Source organism: Panthera onca, chromosome D2, assembly GCF_046562875.1.
Source record: "Panthera onca isolate mPanOnc1 chromosome D2, mPanOnc1 haplotype 2, whole genome shotgun sequence".
In the NCBI taxonomy this organism is placed as follows: domain Eukaryota; kingdom Metazoa; phylum Chordata; class Mammalia; order Carnivora; family Felidae; genus Panthera; species Panthera onca.
The window spans coordinates 81,816,955-81,833,686 of record NC_138349.1 but is presented as its reverse complement, the minus strand read 5'-3'; the positions used below and the strand labels follow the sequence as shown (position 1 = coordinate 81,833,686).

The following is a 16,732-nucleotide window of genomic DNA, read 5'->3' as shown; positions in this document are numbered from 1 at the left end:
ATTTCCTAATACTTAACAATAGCTAGTTAGAGAAGCCTAATATCCTCCCACATTTTTGTCTTGCTCCAGTCTTATGATTTCCCAAAATAGATATATTATTGGAAGAAAAAGAGTTCACGGGCAAAATGTCACACTTTTCTTGATTCAGCTAATAATATTTCTGCTTTTGCTTAGGATAAGATTGATTTTCCCAGTCTACTAATAAACCATGTGATAGCAAAATGCCTTTAGTATTTTTTATGCTAGGAAATGCCTTTGACATTTTAAAGAATTGGGAAGCTATTTCAGATAGGTCATCATCATGTGCATAAAGATTAATTTATTCATATGAAATGTTCAATAATGAGAAAAGGCTGATTCAAATAAAACCATTTCACAGTTATTTTTTTGGTTCCAGACATTGATTTCTTGTAAGAAATAAAGTGCCTGTGTACATGAAGCAAAGCTAAAAGAACAGTAAACATATATTGATTGGGTCTAGCCAAGTAAGCAGCATCTTTGGTTTTATAGACAGCACTAACTCATCATTAACTGTGTTTAAACGCTTATAATGAAGCCTTGATCCCAACAAACCAGAGTCCAGGGCCGGATGGCTTTCCAGGGGAATTCTACCAAACATTTAAAGAAGAGTTAACACCTATTCTTTTGAAGCTGTTCCAAAAATGGAAATGGAAGGAAAACTTCCAAACTCATTCTACGAGGCCAGCATTACCTTGATTCCAAAACCAAACAAAGACCCCACTAAAAAAGGAGGACTAAAGACCAGTTTCCCTGATGAACATGGATGCAAAATTCTCAACAAGATACTAGCCAACCGGATCCAACACTATGTTAAAATAATTCCACCACGATCAAGTGGAATTTATTCCTGGGATGCAGGGTTGGTTCAGTATCTGCAAATTCAATCAACGTGATATACCACGTTAATAAAAGAAAGAATAAAATCCATGTGATCCTCTCAATAGATGCAGAAAAAGCATTTGACAAAATACAGCATCCTTTCTTGATAAAAAACCTCAGGAAAGTAGAGATAGAAGGATCATACCTCAAGATCATAACGGCCACATACAAAAGACCCACCGCTAATATCATCCTCAATGGGGAAAAACTGAGAACTTTCCCCCTAAGCTCAGGAACAAGACAGGGATGTCCACTCTCACCACTGTTATTCGACATAATATTGGAAGTCCTAGCCTCAGCAATCAGACAACACAAAGAAATAAAAGCATCCAAGAGACTCTTAAAAACGGAGAACAAACTGAGGGTTGATGGGGGGTGGGAGGGAGGGGAGGGTGGGTGATGTGCATTGAGGAGGGCACCTTTTGGGATGAGCACTGGGTGTTGTATGGAAACCAATTTGACAATAAATTTCATATATTGAAAAAAAAAAACAAGAAATAAAAGGCATCCAGATAGGCAAGGAGGAAGTCAAACTTCTACTCTTCGCAGACAACATGATACTGCACATGGAAAACCAAACAACTCTAGCAAAAAACTACTAGAACGGACCCATGAATTCAGCAAAGTCACAGGACATAATTCAATGTACAGAAATCAGTTGCATTTCTATACACTAATAATGAAGCAGCAGAAAGGGAAATCAAGGAATCGATCCCATTTTCAACTGCACCGAAAACCATAAAATACTTAGGAATAAACCTAACCAAAGAGGTAAAAGATCTATACACTGAAAACTATAGAAATCTTATGAAAAAAAACTGAAGAGGACACAAAGAAATGTAAAAACATCCCATGCTCATGGATTGGAAGAATAAATATTGCTAAAATGTCGATAATAGGGGCACCTGGGTGGCTCAGTTGGTTAAGCATCTGGCTCAGGTCATGATCTCACAGTTTTTGAGTTTGAGCCCTGTATCAGGTGAGCTGGAGCCCCACTTCTCTCTCCATCTTTTTCTTTCCCTCTGCCACTCATGGGATTCTCTCCGTCTCTCTCTGTCTCTCTCTGTCTCTCTGTCTCTCTCTCTCTCCCCTCACTCACTTGTGCCCTCCCTCTCAAAAAAAAAAAGTCAATACTACCCAAAGCAATGTAAGTATTCAATGCAATCCTATCAAAATAACACCAGCATTCTTCACAGAACTAGAACAAACAATCCTAAAATGTGTATGGAACCAGAAAAGACCCCGAATAGCCGATGCAGTCCTAAAAAAGAAAACCAAAGTGGGAGGCATCATAATTCCGGGCTTCAGGATGTATTACAAAGCTGTAATCATCAAGACAGTATGGTACTGGCACTAAAACAGACACTCAGATCAATGGAACAGAATAGAGAACCCAGAAATGGACCCATAAATGTATGGCCAACTAATCTTTGACAAAGCAGGAAAGAATATCTGATGGAAAAAAGACAGTCTCCACAGCAAGTGGTATTGGGAAAATTGGACAGAGACATGCAGAAGAATGAATCTGGACCACTTTCTTACACCATACACAAAAATAACCTCAAAATGGATGAAAGACCTAAATGTCAGACAGAAAACCATCAAAATTCTAGAGGAGAAAACAGGCAACAACCTCTTTGACCTCAGCCGCAGCAACTTCTTACTTGACATGTTTGCAGAGGCAAGAGAAAAGCAAAAATGAACTATCGGGACCTCATCAAGATAAAAAGCTTCTGCACAGAAAAGGGAACAATCAGCAAAACTAAAAGGCAACCAACAGAATGGGAGAAGATATTTGCAAATGACATATCAGATAAAGGGTTAGTATCAAACTCAACACCAAAAAAAGGAATAATCTAGTGAAGAAATGGGAAAAAACATGAATAGACACTTCTCCAAAGAAGACATCCAGATGGCTAACAGACGCATGAAAAGATGCTCAACATCGTTCATCATCTAGGAAATACAAATCCAAAACAAAATGAAATAACACCTCATACCTGTCAGAATGGCTACAATTAACACCTTAGAAAAAACAGATGTTTCCAAGGATGTGGAAAAAGGAACCCTTTTGCACTGTTGGTGGGAATGAAAAATGGTGCAGCCCCTCTGGAAAATAGTATAGAGGTTCCTCAAAAAATTAAAAATGGAAACTACCCTATCACCCAGCAATTGCATCACTAGGGATTCACCTAAAGGATACAAAAATGCTGATTCGAAGGGGCACATGCACCCCAGGGTTTATAGCATCACTATCAACATTAGCCAAAGTATGGAAAGAGCCCAAATGTCCATCAACTGATGAATGGATAAAGAAGATGTGGTATGTATGTATGTGTGTGTGTGTATATATATATATATATATATATATTACTTGGCATCAAAAAGAATGAAATCTTGCCATTTGCAACAATGTGGATGGAACTAGAGGATATTATGCTAAGTGAAATAAGTCTGGCAGAGAAAGACAAGTATCATATGATTTCACTCATATGTGAACTTACGAAGCAAAACAAATGAACATAGGGGAAAGGGAGCAAAAGTAAGATAAAAACAGAGAGGGAGGCAAACCCTAAGAGACTCTTTTAATGTTTATTTATTTTTGAGGGGGGGGGAAGAGAGAGAGAGAGAGAGAGAGAGAGAGAGAATGGGTGGGGGAGGGGCAGAGAGATAGAGAGGGACAGAAGATCCAAAGTGGGTTCTGTGCTGACAGCATGGAGCCTGATGCAGGCCTCAAACTCACTAACCATGAGATAATGACCTAAGCAGAAGATGGACGCTCAACCAACTGAGCCACCCAAGCGCCCCATGAGACTCTTAAATACAGAGATCAAACTGAGGGTTGCTGGAGGGGTGTTAGTGGGGTGGGGGCGATGGGGTAAATGGGTGACCGGCATTAAGGAGGGCATTGGTTGGGATAAGCATTGGGTGTTATATGTAAGTGATGAATCACTAAATTCTACTCCTGAAATCATTATTACACTATATGTTAACTCACTTGGATGTAAATTAAACAACATATATATATGGGGTGCTTGGGTGGCTCAGTCCGGGAAGCCTCTGACTTTGGCTCAGGTCATGAGCTCGAGGTCCGTAAGTTCAAGACCCGCATCAGGCTCTGTGCTGACAGCTCTGAGCCTGGAGTCTGCTCCAATTCTCTGTCTCCCTCTATCTCTATCTCTCCCCCACTCATACTCTGTCTCTCTCTCTCAAAAATAAATAAACATTAAAAAAAATTAATTAAAAAAATTTTTTAAAAGAAACCTTGAAATTGGAATAGGAGTTTTGTTCCTTAGTCTCATAAATATTTTCTGACTCCTTTGTCCTAAGTTCCCTGCCTGATAATCACCATTCTCAGGAAAGAAAGGGACATGATAAGCGATAAATCTATATTGAAGCATGTTTTCAATCTGAAAAGTTCACACACATCTTATTTCTGGTAAGCCTGGAAACTGCAGAGAAAACTGAAGGCAGTAAAACCTTTAATAAGGAAATCAGTATTTACGTATTCGGGATGTTGTTATATTTTAAAAAGACTTTCTTTCTTATCACCATGTTTGTTTGTTTTTTTATTTACTTTTTCTGATTTCCCAAAACTAAGCTAATTACTTTGGGGATTGTTTTACATTTATCTTCCCGTTCGGACAATAAGCCTCGTGACTTCATTCCCAGCACTTTCCTCACAGTCTAAGTAAATACAGACTTCTAGATATTTCCAGCCTGCACTACTACTTGGAGTAAGGAGTTTCTAAGTTTACTGCTCTCATTTTATATACTCAAACATTTTTTTCAAACTTCTAGGGATGCCCCTTCGTCTCATTAGTCCAGGGTTTGGTAAGCAGAAGGGGGTGTCTCCTTGTGTACTCTCTCCGCAGCTGTCTAGATTTCGATCACGCCCTCAGATCTCTACCTTTCTCATCGGTGAGTCCCAGCATACGGGCTGTCCACAAAGCCAGTTCCAATCGCCCTCGTCATTTCGCTTAGGTGGAGGATGGTGGCCACGACTGTCCTTCCCAGGATGCCTGCGGATAAGAGGAAATAAAGATCATGGTGGGGGCACCTGGGCGGCTCAGTCGGTTGAGCGTCCAACTTCAGCTCAGGTCAGGATCTCACCGCTCATGGGTTTGAGCCTCGTGTCGGGCTCTGTGCTGACAACTCAGAGCCTGGATCCTGCTCTGGATTCCATGTGTCCCTCTCTCTCTGCCCCTCCCCCCGCCTCAAAAATAATAAAACATTTTTAAAAATGTAAAAAAGAGAGAGATAGTGATGATAATACCTTAAACTAGTAGCCTGAGCTGCTCCCACCCCTTAGGTAACTTTCCACCACTGGCATAGAGGCTGGTGGTACTGAGATTGCACAGGGCTTTGTGGGATGTTGGCCAGAGTTCTCCTTCCAAACATCCAGGACATAATCTTTTCTCTTTTGCCTCTCCTTCAGAATCTTCTTCCATAAAAGATCCCCTTAAGTGCAGAAGGAAAGCTATTCTGAGCATGACAATTGTCCTGCTGTTGTGTCGGGGCGGAAACCCTCAGTGAGCTCTTGCGACGGGCACCTATCTGGTGCTGAGTGCTGATGGCCCTGTGAAGCTCCATGCTCTTAACACCAATGCTCATTACTTCATGCACATCCCAGCATGCAACCAAAGATCCCCAAACTTTAGGACTTCCCACGTCCCTTTCTCTCCAACCTTCCCCTCTTCCCAACGTTGTTAGCCTCGTAGCCTCAAGGGTCCAGCCCAGAATACACAACGTACCACATTCCATGGTTGCAAGTAAAGCACAGATCATTGCAAACATTACCTCATCCTTCACATTAGCTTGATGAAAATTAATACGCACTTAGGAGTTTTATAGGTATGACTCTCAGTTTCAGTTCATCTAATTCATCCTGACACCTACATTTAATCTAACTCTGGAGCTATTTCTCCCAGCTCCTTTGAGATAAAAGGCCCTGGACCCCCAGTCTTCCAGGAAGCCATCTTCAGGTCAAGCAGTTTCCTTGTTCTGGATGGAGATATTCTCTGAATTGGACATTTGTCATCCTGAAAGCAACGTATTTTATTCGTGTCCGTCCTCATCTTCTGGTGGACACATTTCCCATAGTTTCAAGTCATGGTATCTCTAAAACAATTCATATTCCTTTCATTGTTAAACCCCGTCTCCGGAGCTCTCCTCTGTAGCCTATAATCTTCATTCAATTCATCTAGGAGGTCTTAGACCCTAAGTACACATCTCTCTTCATCATTTCTCATTAACAAATTTACAATGACGAATATTTTATTTTTCACATGATAGATCTTTATTCTTTCAAGGGGAGGCATTCTCCTAGAACTGCTCAGAGTGTTCCTGGTAAGGGCACATAATGGATAGATTAAGACATGGTTTGGCATTGATTTTTACATCTTTCCTGATGTACTGAGCAGTGTAGATGACAGGAGCAGTTTTATCAAGCACCAACTGAAACCCAAATGTGGGAGTCGAAGGGCCTCACCGGCAGCTCTCAAAGAGGCCCTCTTCACTGGCAACCAGAGGGATGACGGACCTGAAACCAGAGGTGAGCCTTCATGAAGAGTGGCAGAACTTCGGAGAAGGTGAATCCTCTGCCTTGGCAAATCCCTTTGACAGAGTTGGGGCCCCACAGGAAAGGAGAGGGGCTGTGAGGCATGGAGCACGAACCCTGTTAGATACTCAAGGACCTTAATCACCCAGTTTTCCCCAAGCCCTCTGGACCTACAGAGGTGGCCCACTCCCTTGTTGGAAGATAGAAGAACTTCTCCTTGCTTGACAACTGTACAGAAGGTTCCAATGAATCGAGTATCTTACCAAATAATGCTGGCCCTGCTCAGAATTCGCCCCCTTCTCTCCTGGCCACCAGCCAGTTCTAGGATCACATTTTAGTATGAGTCAAATGCAGACGTGCAGGGTTTGCTAAGGGAAGAGAGGAACATGAGGCAAAGGAGCTGCAGGATCTGGCTGATGTATACCAGCAGGAACCCAGAGAACGAGTCTGGAGTGGATCCCAAGGGCACTGGATCAAGTGGGCAGAGTACGAGTCGAGAAAGGGAGAGGTCATGGATATAATGGTGGCACTGTCTGGGACACAGGATTTAACACCCTGGCAAGGGCCCTCGAATGACTCTTAGAGGTTTGGCTTTCCTACTATTTCAGTGCCATTCATCATGTTTTAACCTCAGCTTCTTCATCTATGAAATGGGGGACTTGGACAATGTTTATTAGTTGATTGTTTCAACAAGTATTTATTGGCCATTCGACTGGTCCTAGGGAGTGGCTCTTCAATGTTCCATAGCACCGACATGGCCCTCGGTCTTAGTGGGAGAGGCTGATAGCAAACCAGTCAACAAACAAGGAAAGCAATACAGGTTGCAACAGGGTCCCTGAAGGAAATAAACAGGCACTCTAACAGGGGCTAGTGGAAGGGAGAGCCTTATTTAGCTGAGGTGATCAGGAAGGGCCTGTCTCAGGAGGTGACATTAAGCTGACACCTAAAAGATGAGAAGTCAGCCACCTGAACAGCTTGAGTAAGAGCTTTCCAGGCTGAAGAGAAAGGAAATCACACTCGTGAGGTGAGAAGGAGATTGGGTATCTCCCAGAAACAGATAAAAGGTCAGAGCTATATGGATATATTCCCTTGCCTTTGTTTTGTGGCTTGGGTTTTAGAACTGTACTTAGTATTTGGAGCTTTGTGCTTTTAGGCAAAAATGCCTTTGATGTATAGGACAGGTGCATATATTGTAAAGTTTTTGCTATGAACTCACACATTGTTATTTCTGGATATAAACAAGACATTAGTTTCTACTTGTTTATCTTACTAAATGCCAAGTATTCCTTATCTCACTTATCTGTCCCAACAATCTTGCAAGAGAGCTAATATTAGCCCATTTTACAGATGAGGAAACCAAGGCTTAGAGAGGCAAAGTAGCTGGCCCAAAGCCACTTAGGACCAGCCACAGGATTTCCTCCACCACCTGTCCCCAAAACCTATCCCAGCAGACTCAGTTGTGGATTTCCAAATGTAAAACTCAGAGGGTTTTATTTTATTTTAATTTAAAGCTTTGGCCCAAGATATAGTATATTACTTTATGATAGAAAGCAAATAGAAAGGAGCCTCTTCCTGATGGCTACAATGAACACGAGTGTTCCGTTTTTCCAGCTTGCGTCTAGCAATTCTCTTCTTGAGCCAATAGGACACTACTTCAACAGATTAGCCCAGGTTTGATTCCGACGGCAGGGCTAAAACGAAACCCAGCTTGGATTTAAGTTAAATTCAGCAAATGAAAGCAGCAGGAAGCATTCAGCAGTAACGACCACAAAGGTAAGATTAGAGCTGAAGAAATGTCTCCATTTTTTAGATTCCAAAAGGATGCTGCTGACGACTTAGTGGGGACATCTGGAGAGCATCAGAAAAGCATTTACAAATTAAACTCTGATTTGAAGGGCCAATCCAAAGGCTACAAAGATAGTAATTAAAATTCAGGCATGTATAAACATATAAACAAGCAAACTTCATATTGCTGCTGGCCCTTCCATTTCTTAATTATAGAGTAGAAAGTCAATGGTACCTTGTTGAAATCCCTGGGATAATTACAAAGGGCTAAATGAAGGCAGGTTTTCTTGGCCCAGAAATATGTGTGTCAAGTTGGTGCAGGATCAAATTCAAAGGCTATTGCCTACATGCACGGAACAAGAGTAATAAAAGGGCACATTTGGGCAAATAATTCAAAGTGGTGGAGGAGAGAGTGGCTGTTCCAGCATAAAGATGAGGAGAAGAAATGGCAAGAGCAGTTCTGTCTATTTAAAACGAGAAATCCACTCCCAGTTTCCAGTGACTCTCACTCTACCCAGAGAGGCCCCTGATAGAATCGAGTGATTGGAGGGTTCACTGGAGAAAGAGGGAAACCCTGGGTGAGAGGAACAGAAGAGGTGACTGTTCTCAAACTGGACTGTGCACTGCCCTGGGGTACTTTTAAGGGGAAAAAAAGAAATAGAAGAAGGGAGAGAAGGAGAAGGAAAAGGAGGAGGAGGAGGAGAAGGAGAGGAGGAGGAGGAGGAGAAGGAGGAGAAGGAGGAGAAGGAGGAGAAGGAGGAGAAGGAGGAGAAGGAGGAGAAGGAGAAGAAGGAGGAGAAGGAGGAGAAGGAGAAAGGAGACGGGAGATGGGAGAAGGAGGAGAAGGAGAAGGGAGACAGGAGATTGGAGAAGGAGGAGAAGGAGGAAAAGGGAGAAGGAGAAGGAGGAGGAGAAAAAGCATGTCCCAGACCTCATCCCAGACCAAATGAATCAGACCCTCTGGGAGTGGGGCCTAGTATCCATACCTTTGGAAAACTTCTTAGGAGATTCTAACGCAGGGTATACATGGAGAATCACTAGCTTTAAGGATCTCAGGGGCTGTGAAGAGAGGGGAGGGAGGATGGGAACGGTACGAAGGGAATGAGGGACCTTCAGAGACTATAGCAGCTGCCCTTCAAGGGCAGGTTGAAGAGAACGAAGGACCTCTCTCACCCCCGCATTCCGTGTAGACTGTGTATGGTTTGGAAGGTAGGATTCAGCCATCATTAAAGGACCATCTATCCATCTGCACTATTCGTGTGTAACTTGCTGAGATAATGGAGTTTCATACCGGACGGCCCCCTCCTGTAAGTGCACAGTACTGTTACATTATTTGTCCAGGGGTGTTCTCACAATGGAAATAGAAAATTTCCAGATTGGATTCACTTCCCCTGCTGCCTTGTCACCTATAAATTATTTGTTTGAGCTGATGTCTGGGGGCTGACTGGGTTGAGCTTGCTAAGTGTTGACGGTAACCAGGCCCTTCACAGCCTGATCATGGGAGTGTTTACAGTGGAAAGTCGACGTATGAGCTACCTATGTGTGGTTGATGAAAAAAAGATTACAGGGACTCCATCATTGCTGCTGATGCCTACAAAAAGAAATTCTAAGAAAAGGGAAAGATGTTTCCTCTTCAGGCCTTGAGTTGATGGAAATTTCAAGCAAGTCCAGACTAAAGAGGAGACTAAGAAGCTGAGATTTTAAGGATCCCAGGACATCTTCCCCCCACCCCCCGCCCCGCCAACATAAAATGTCTCTACTGATCCTGACATGTCCCACGTGAATCATTTAATGGACCTCAGCACAAACGCAAATGTTACCTGAGATAAACAGCAGCGTTTGCTCAACTGATCATACTAGGCAGTCAGCTGGCAGAACCCTGGGAAAACTGGAAAAAAATCAGTAAGTTCTGATACATAAAAAGAGTTTAGGTTTGGGATGCTACCTTGGGCTGGTAAAGATTCTAAATTGGGAGGCTCCAGACTCAAGCAAGTTCCCTGAACTCAGCGGGTATATGTGGGTGCCAAAGAAAGGCAGTGTTCACAAAGGAATAAAGAAATCTGAATGCATAGATTGGCCGCTTTTTACTCTTTAATCTAGCATCTTCTTGAACATGATAAATCCTGCTGAACTAAGAGGAAAACATTAACAGAGTTAGAATGAAGTCTCTTGAATTCTGTTCCCTGAGTTCCTGGTAAATCTTAGGAAAATGTGCTATATACTCACTTTGGATCAGTGTTTGAACTGCTCTCTGTAAATCATGTACTGCATTGGAGACTTGAATAACAGGATGATTATATTTTCCTTCCCCTTTGACAAACAAGGGTACATTTCAGTCAATTCAAATATTCAAACAGCCTCTTTATGCTAGGGATGGAAGTACAAGGTTAAACAATGTTAAGGACAAATCTTTACTGAGTTCTAACTCCATAGGGAACAGATGTTCCATTTGTCAAACATTATATTCCATTTGTCAAACATCTGCCCTGCTCTTTTCTTTGCCATACTGTAAAGTTTAAGACTCTCAAGCATACTCTATTCTCTAATCAAATAGCTTTGAGAATGCCTCTTGTGATAAGAATCTCAGAAAGAGGGGCACCTGGGTGGCTCAGTTAGTTAAGCATTCGACTCTTGATTTCAGCTCAGGTCATGATCTCACGGTTGTGAGATAGAGTCCCACGTCGGGCTCTGTGCTAACAGCGCAGGACCTGCTTGGGATGCTCTCTCTCCCTCTCCTCTGCCCCACCCCCAGCTCGCTTGCATATGCATGCACTTTCTCTTTTTCTCTCTAAAAATAAATAAAAATAAAATATAATAAAAATAAGTCTTAAAATAAATGATCTCAGGAAGAGAAGAAAATATTCCCTTAGATGTGCAGAAGAACATATATCATTCCATACTGTAAAGCCAGTTGTGATAAAGTAGAGAATTCAGGCCATTCACAAAATTATCACTCTTAGTCTCTTACCCAATGTGAACACTTACATAAAAACTATGTAATCTTATTCTAATCTTCTTTGGTTTAACAGAAAAGTCTTTCAAAGACACCTGGACTGCTGAGTGTATTGCTATATCCTGTGAAAAGAACCTTATAATTACTAGAATTCTGTCATTCTGACTGCCTGGCTTCTGTAATAATTTCTTGCTCGAGGAACAACATTTAAATTGATCTCTCTTTTCTAAAAAGGATAAATGCTTGCAATATTTCTACGCATGAAAGCTTAGCTAAGCATGAAGAGCTTCATAATGTCCTTCTTCTCCCCTCATACATAAAAAGGTAATAAACCTATGATTCTGTTGCATTCCTTATTCAACCCAAGAGTTACAGAGTCTATTTCTCATTTACATTCACACTGCTAAGTGCTCTGATAGAATTTAAACTAAGAGTCATCACTGTCAAGAAGAAATAACGGTCCCTTTTGAGGATGGGGACCTGAGAAAGCTTCACAGAGGAGATGACATTTAAGATGCTGTGAAAGAACAGCCAAATCTCTGCAAGCAAAGAAGAGAGGAAGGAGTTGGAAGGAGGGCATTTCTGGTGGAAGGAGTGGTAATGCCTTGACAACATGACACGTCACGTGTTTAAGGAATGTTGCCTCTTTCAACCTTGGCAGGGGGCGGGGGGGGGGGGGGTGCGTAGGTTACGGAGTGAAGCTGGAAGAGTTGGCTGGGTCAGATCAAAAGATGAATTAAGCGGGGCGCCTGGGTGGTGCAGTCGGTTAAGCGTCCGACTTCAGCCAGGTCACGATCTCGCGGTCCGTGAGTTCGAGCCCCGCGTCAGGCTCTGGGCTGATGGCTCGGAGCCTGGAGCCTGTTTCCGATTCTGTGTCTCCCTCTCTCTCTGCCCCTCCCCCGTTCATGCTCGGTCTCTCTCTGTCCCAAAAATAAATAAAAAATGTTGAAAAAAAAATTAAAAAAAAAAAAGATGAATTAAGCATTTTGGGACTTTAAGAAAATAAACAGTGGTGTGCCATAAAACATTTGTAAGTAGGTGGTTGCATGATTTGCTATTTACTTAGGGACGTAAAGAGCAGCAAGATAGAAGACATACTGAAGAGAGGAAGACCTGGGTACAGGGACACCATTTAGGAAGCTACCTGCATAGTCTCTGGGGAAGGTGATGGGGTCCGTGGCAATGAAAGGATAAGGAGAACAGGAATTCAAGACATTTCAGAAGTGTAATGAAGACAAGAGAAAAGTCGGATACACCTACAGGTTACTAAAGGGGTTGTAGTATCCCTCTCTTTTGAAATTTATAAATTTTTCAAAAGTTTATTTATTTAGAGAGAGAGAGTGCACGTGGGGGAGGGGCAGAGAGAGAGGGAGAGAGAGTCCCGAGCAGGCTCTGTACCAACAGCGCAGAGCCTGATGCAGGGCTCAAACTCATGAACCGTGAGATCATCACCCAAGCCAAAACCAAGAGTTGGATGCTTAACTGACTGAGCCACCCAGGCTCCCCACTCTTTGGAAATTTATACTCATAATATACGCTCTGTATATCTTTGGCATGTTTCGGAGGTGAGAGATAGGATCATAAATGCAATCAATTTTACAGGAAGTCCTCAACAACAATGAAGTATACTCTGGCTCTTCTCTGTGCAACTACCCTGCACTTCTCCTCTAGAGGACTTAATACTCTTGCCCTGGAATGCCCATATTGACCTCCAACTTCACTCATATCTCAGACTATTTCTTTGTGAATAATTCAACCACTTCTTTATACATAGGCAGAATGAATTTTTACCAAGATCCAATAATTGAACATTATAAGATGCTTCTATAAATCCTTTATCTAGTCTTTTTGAATCAATGGCTCCCATCCTCTGAGTACTTTCTTTTTAATTCTATTAATTTTCCCCGTCTTCAAGTTTCACTCACTTTTGTGGTAAACACTTTTGGTAATATTTTTCATGAAGGATGTATTATGAAAATCAATGACAGAAAGTAAGCCATTGATGTGTTACATCTTGAGCATAAATGATATTTAATACTTTTACAGTTCCAGTTTGATAAAAAGGGACTCACCCAAGTAATAAGGCTCAGCATTAAGGTGCTCCAAGTTGTTATGTATCCAGATTTAATTTTAGGAATATTATGATCATGAAATATGCATCAACCAAATGAATTGAAAAATTACCTCATCTCCGGTCAACCATATTGTATCATTTTCCAAGAGATGAATTTTGATGTAATGTAGAAAAGCTTTATTTTTTGAGTTATCGGTAATACTTATTACCAGAGCCAAAGACCTTGTCAGTATTTTCCTTTCCATTATAAATTTTAAACTATCAATAAAAATTTTAAAGTCAACACTAATCTATAAAAGGAGGAGGCAGAAAGGAAACATGTATATTCTTACATATTTTGGAATAATCCAAGAGAGAAAATCATTTTCTCTGGAAAGGCAAGACTGAGACAAACAGTTGAGATAAAGTGTTGAGGTAAACAAAACGTTTTGTCCCAGAAGCTGAGAAGACATATTACTGAATGATTCTTTAGCCCAAGATGTTTACCTTCAAGGGGGTCTTGAGACAAGAATATGTAATTATTTTTTAGTTCAATCTTAGCTGAATGGGTTTTACCAAATTTCATTCACGCAGACATTCACTAACTTATCAACAATTTATGCAACATCTTTTGTGAAGCAGGTACTATGTTAGGTGCACTGTTAGATACAGAAGTGAACAGGGTAAGAGATCCCTCATTTTGTGGAGTTTATGATCTAGGGAAGGACAGAGGCATTAGATATATAATCTCTAACTCATTCATTTATTTATCGACAAATATTTATTGAGGTTCTATCATGTGTCAGGCATTGTCCTGGGCACTGGAGATACAGCAATGCACAAAACATAAAAACCCCTGCGCTCACAGAGCTTAACGTCTACTCGTGCTAAGCGCTACAGAGGTAAATGCTGGCTGCTATGAAAACCCATTCAAGCCAAGCCCTATAGTTGGTCTAACTACTTGCCCAAATGCCTCTTGGAAAGGGCTGGAAAACTGACCCTTGCTGTGTTTCCCCAGGGGTGAGTTCCACCTGTACTAGACCGGAGAAAGTGAGAGTGATGGAGGAGGGCTTTGTTCATGCCTAAAGACCCTGCAATTACATTTTGCATCGTATGTATGTACATACGTACTACATACGTGTGTGTATGTGACACTACACTTGAGGAGACTTCTCTGCTTCCAGAACATCTTATAGGACCCTCACTAAACAGGCATTATCATCTCTGCAAGTATACATCCTCTGGGGAGGCATTTGGGACCAGGAAGCTGCATGTCTTGGGTCTGTTTTGGAAAGCTGACCATGTATTTTAGTTGTGTTGACTTCCCTCTGTGTCCTTCAAGTGAATTGACTCTTACTTGTCCAGGTGGGATCTGTGCCTGATCTTTCCATCCATCTAAACCTGCTACTAAAATCAGTCAATTTACAAGATGTGCAGCTCAAGGTAGACTGAACAAAAGTGACACATTATCTAGGTTTTCCATATAATTTTAAAGGTGATAATAAAAATTATGAGAGAACTTTTAAAAGCTTCCTAGTTTAGGCATTACATCCTATCACATACACTCACTACAGGGGCCACGGAACAGGAGCATCTCCAGCCCAGGTCATTTCACTATGAAGGCTCATGTGAAGGTGATAACAGACTCATATCTGCATGCAATATGCAGCTGCCTTGAGGGTGTAGTTTGAGGGAAGCTGGAGAAGACTGTTTTTAACCAAAAATGTTCCCACTATTACTTCTTGTTCAGAATCAAATATAATATGTGATAAGTGTCTTAGTTTGGGTTTACCCTAAAGCACAGCATTCAACAAGGAGGACCTGCGACCAGACACGTTATCTGAAGGTGATTCTAGGGACTAGAAGTGAGAGAGTGGAAGGAGTGAGACATGAAAGAGAGAAACGCCCTAGAGAAACTTGAGAACAGAGGGTGTATCCTTATCACACTTCTCATGAGAGCTCCTAGCTTATAAATCAATTTGCTGCCAGTTAGGAGAGAAGAATACCTCTACAGTATTTTTTATGGAGTGTTCTGTGTTAAAGGCATCTCTGCTCATTTAAGAGAACCTAACAGTTTGAAAAAAAGGATTTTGACTTGACACTCAGATGACTCACACTGATACGGAAATAACAGAAGAAACAGAAGAGCTCTCCAACCGAAATGTAACAAGAACTCTCAGGGAGAAAGAATTAGAGAGCACAAAATAATTCTTGAAACTTAATACATGATTTCAAATTTCAAAATTCGGTAGAAAACCTGGGGGGAATAAAAGCACTACAGGAAAAAAATTAATTACGTGGAAAAATAATGAAGGAAATGCTTTGTAGCACAAAGCCAACACACAAATTTTAAAATGTAATCAATGAAACGTTAACAAAAATGAAGAGAGTCAGAAGACTTTATGTGTATGGAATTTCTTAAGACTACTAGAACCCAAGATGGGCAAAAAAATCTTTTTTTCAAGCAAAGGTCTCACCTGTTTATTACTGAACCAACCTACTGGTGCAGAAGCATAGAAGCAGAACAAAATCACTTTGCCGATAAAAACGTGTCTATCTACTGTTCAGGTAGTAGTGATGTTCAGAGAGTGATAGGACGTGAGCAGGCGACTTGCATGCAGCATAAATACATGTGCCATCTCACGTGTGATCCCTTATCGACCCAGCTTGGGTCTTCTCCAATACCTCCTCTTGGAGTTGTACCTCACCAGTTTTCATCTGAATCCACTCGGACGATTCTGTATTTGTTTCCTGGCCAGGAATTGCTTGATCCTGAAAGTCTCGTGAGGAGACATGGCGAGGAACACGTAATCACACACATCACGATGGTGGACCAAAGGCGCCAAGATGAGGAAAACTTGATCTTGAGAAATTAATAAGAATGGGAATATGAGCAATAATAAGACAAACATTAATTCTGTGATATAATCATTCTTGAAAATACTTTTGTTCTCAAATAGGTAATCTTTGTGTATTCTTCCTCTTTTTGCTTCTTTTTTTTTTAATTTTTTTTTAACGTTTATTTATTTTTGAGACAGAGAGAGACAGAGCATGAACGGGGGAGGGTCAGAGAGAGAGGGAGACACAGAATCTGAAACAGGCTCCAGGCTCTGAGCAGTCAGCACAGAGCCCGACGCGGGGCTCGAACTCACAGACCGCAAGATCGTGACCTGAGCCGAAGTCGGTCGCTTAACCGACTGAGCCACCCAGGCGCCCCCTCTTTTTGCTTCTTAAGGTGTAATGTAACACATCGTGTTTGTGACTTTAAATGGTTTGAAATGTTAAGTTAGGGGGCAGCCTGGGTGGCTCAGTCGGTTAAGCATCCTACCCTTGAGTTCGGCTCAGGTCAGGATCTCACGGTTTGTGAGTTCAAGCCCCTGCTTGGTAGCTCTCTCCCTCTCGCTCTGCCCCTTGTCTATTCACACACTCTTTCTCCTTGTCAAAATAAACAAATAAACATTAAAAAAAATAATAAGTTGAA

At 41.6% G+C, this 16,732-nt stretch overlaps 1 protein-coding gene across 4 annotated transcripts in view; it reads right to left on the bottom strand.

Annotated features, from left to right (window-relative positions):
* LOC132685555 (uncharacterized) overlaps positions 1-16,732 on the bottom strand; it is a 107,241-nt gene that overhangs the window by 55,688 nt on the left and 34,821 nt on the right. For 2 of the 4 annotated variants that reach the window (XR_013550413.2, XR_013550414.2), the window contains exon 4: positions 4,811-4,922. Coding sequence is in view for 1 of the 4 variants with exons in the window: in XM_078434127.2 (XP_078290253.2) it covers positions 4,811-4,922; positions 15,960-16,072 (225 nt within the window). In the remaining 3 variants the exon portion in view is untranslated. Of the gene's footprint in view, positions 1-4,810; positions 4,923-5,176; positions 5,982-15,959; positions 16,106-16,732 lie in introns of those variants that run through there. The other 2 variants (XR_013550416.2, XM_078434127.2) reach the window with 2 other exon arrangements.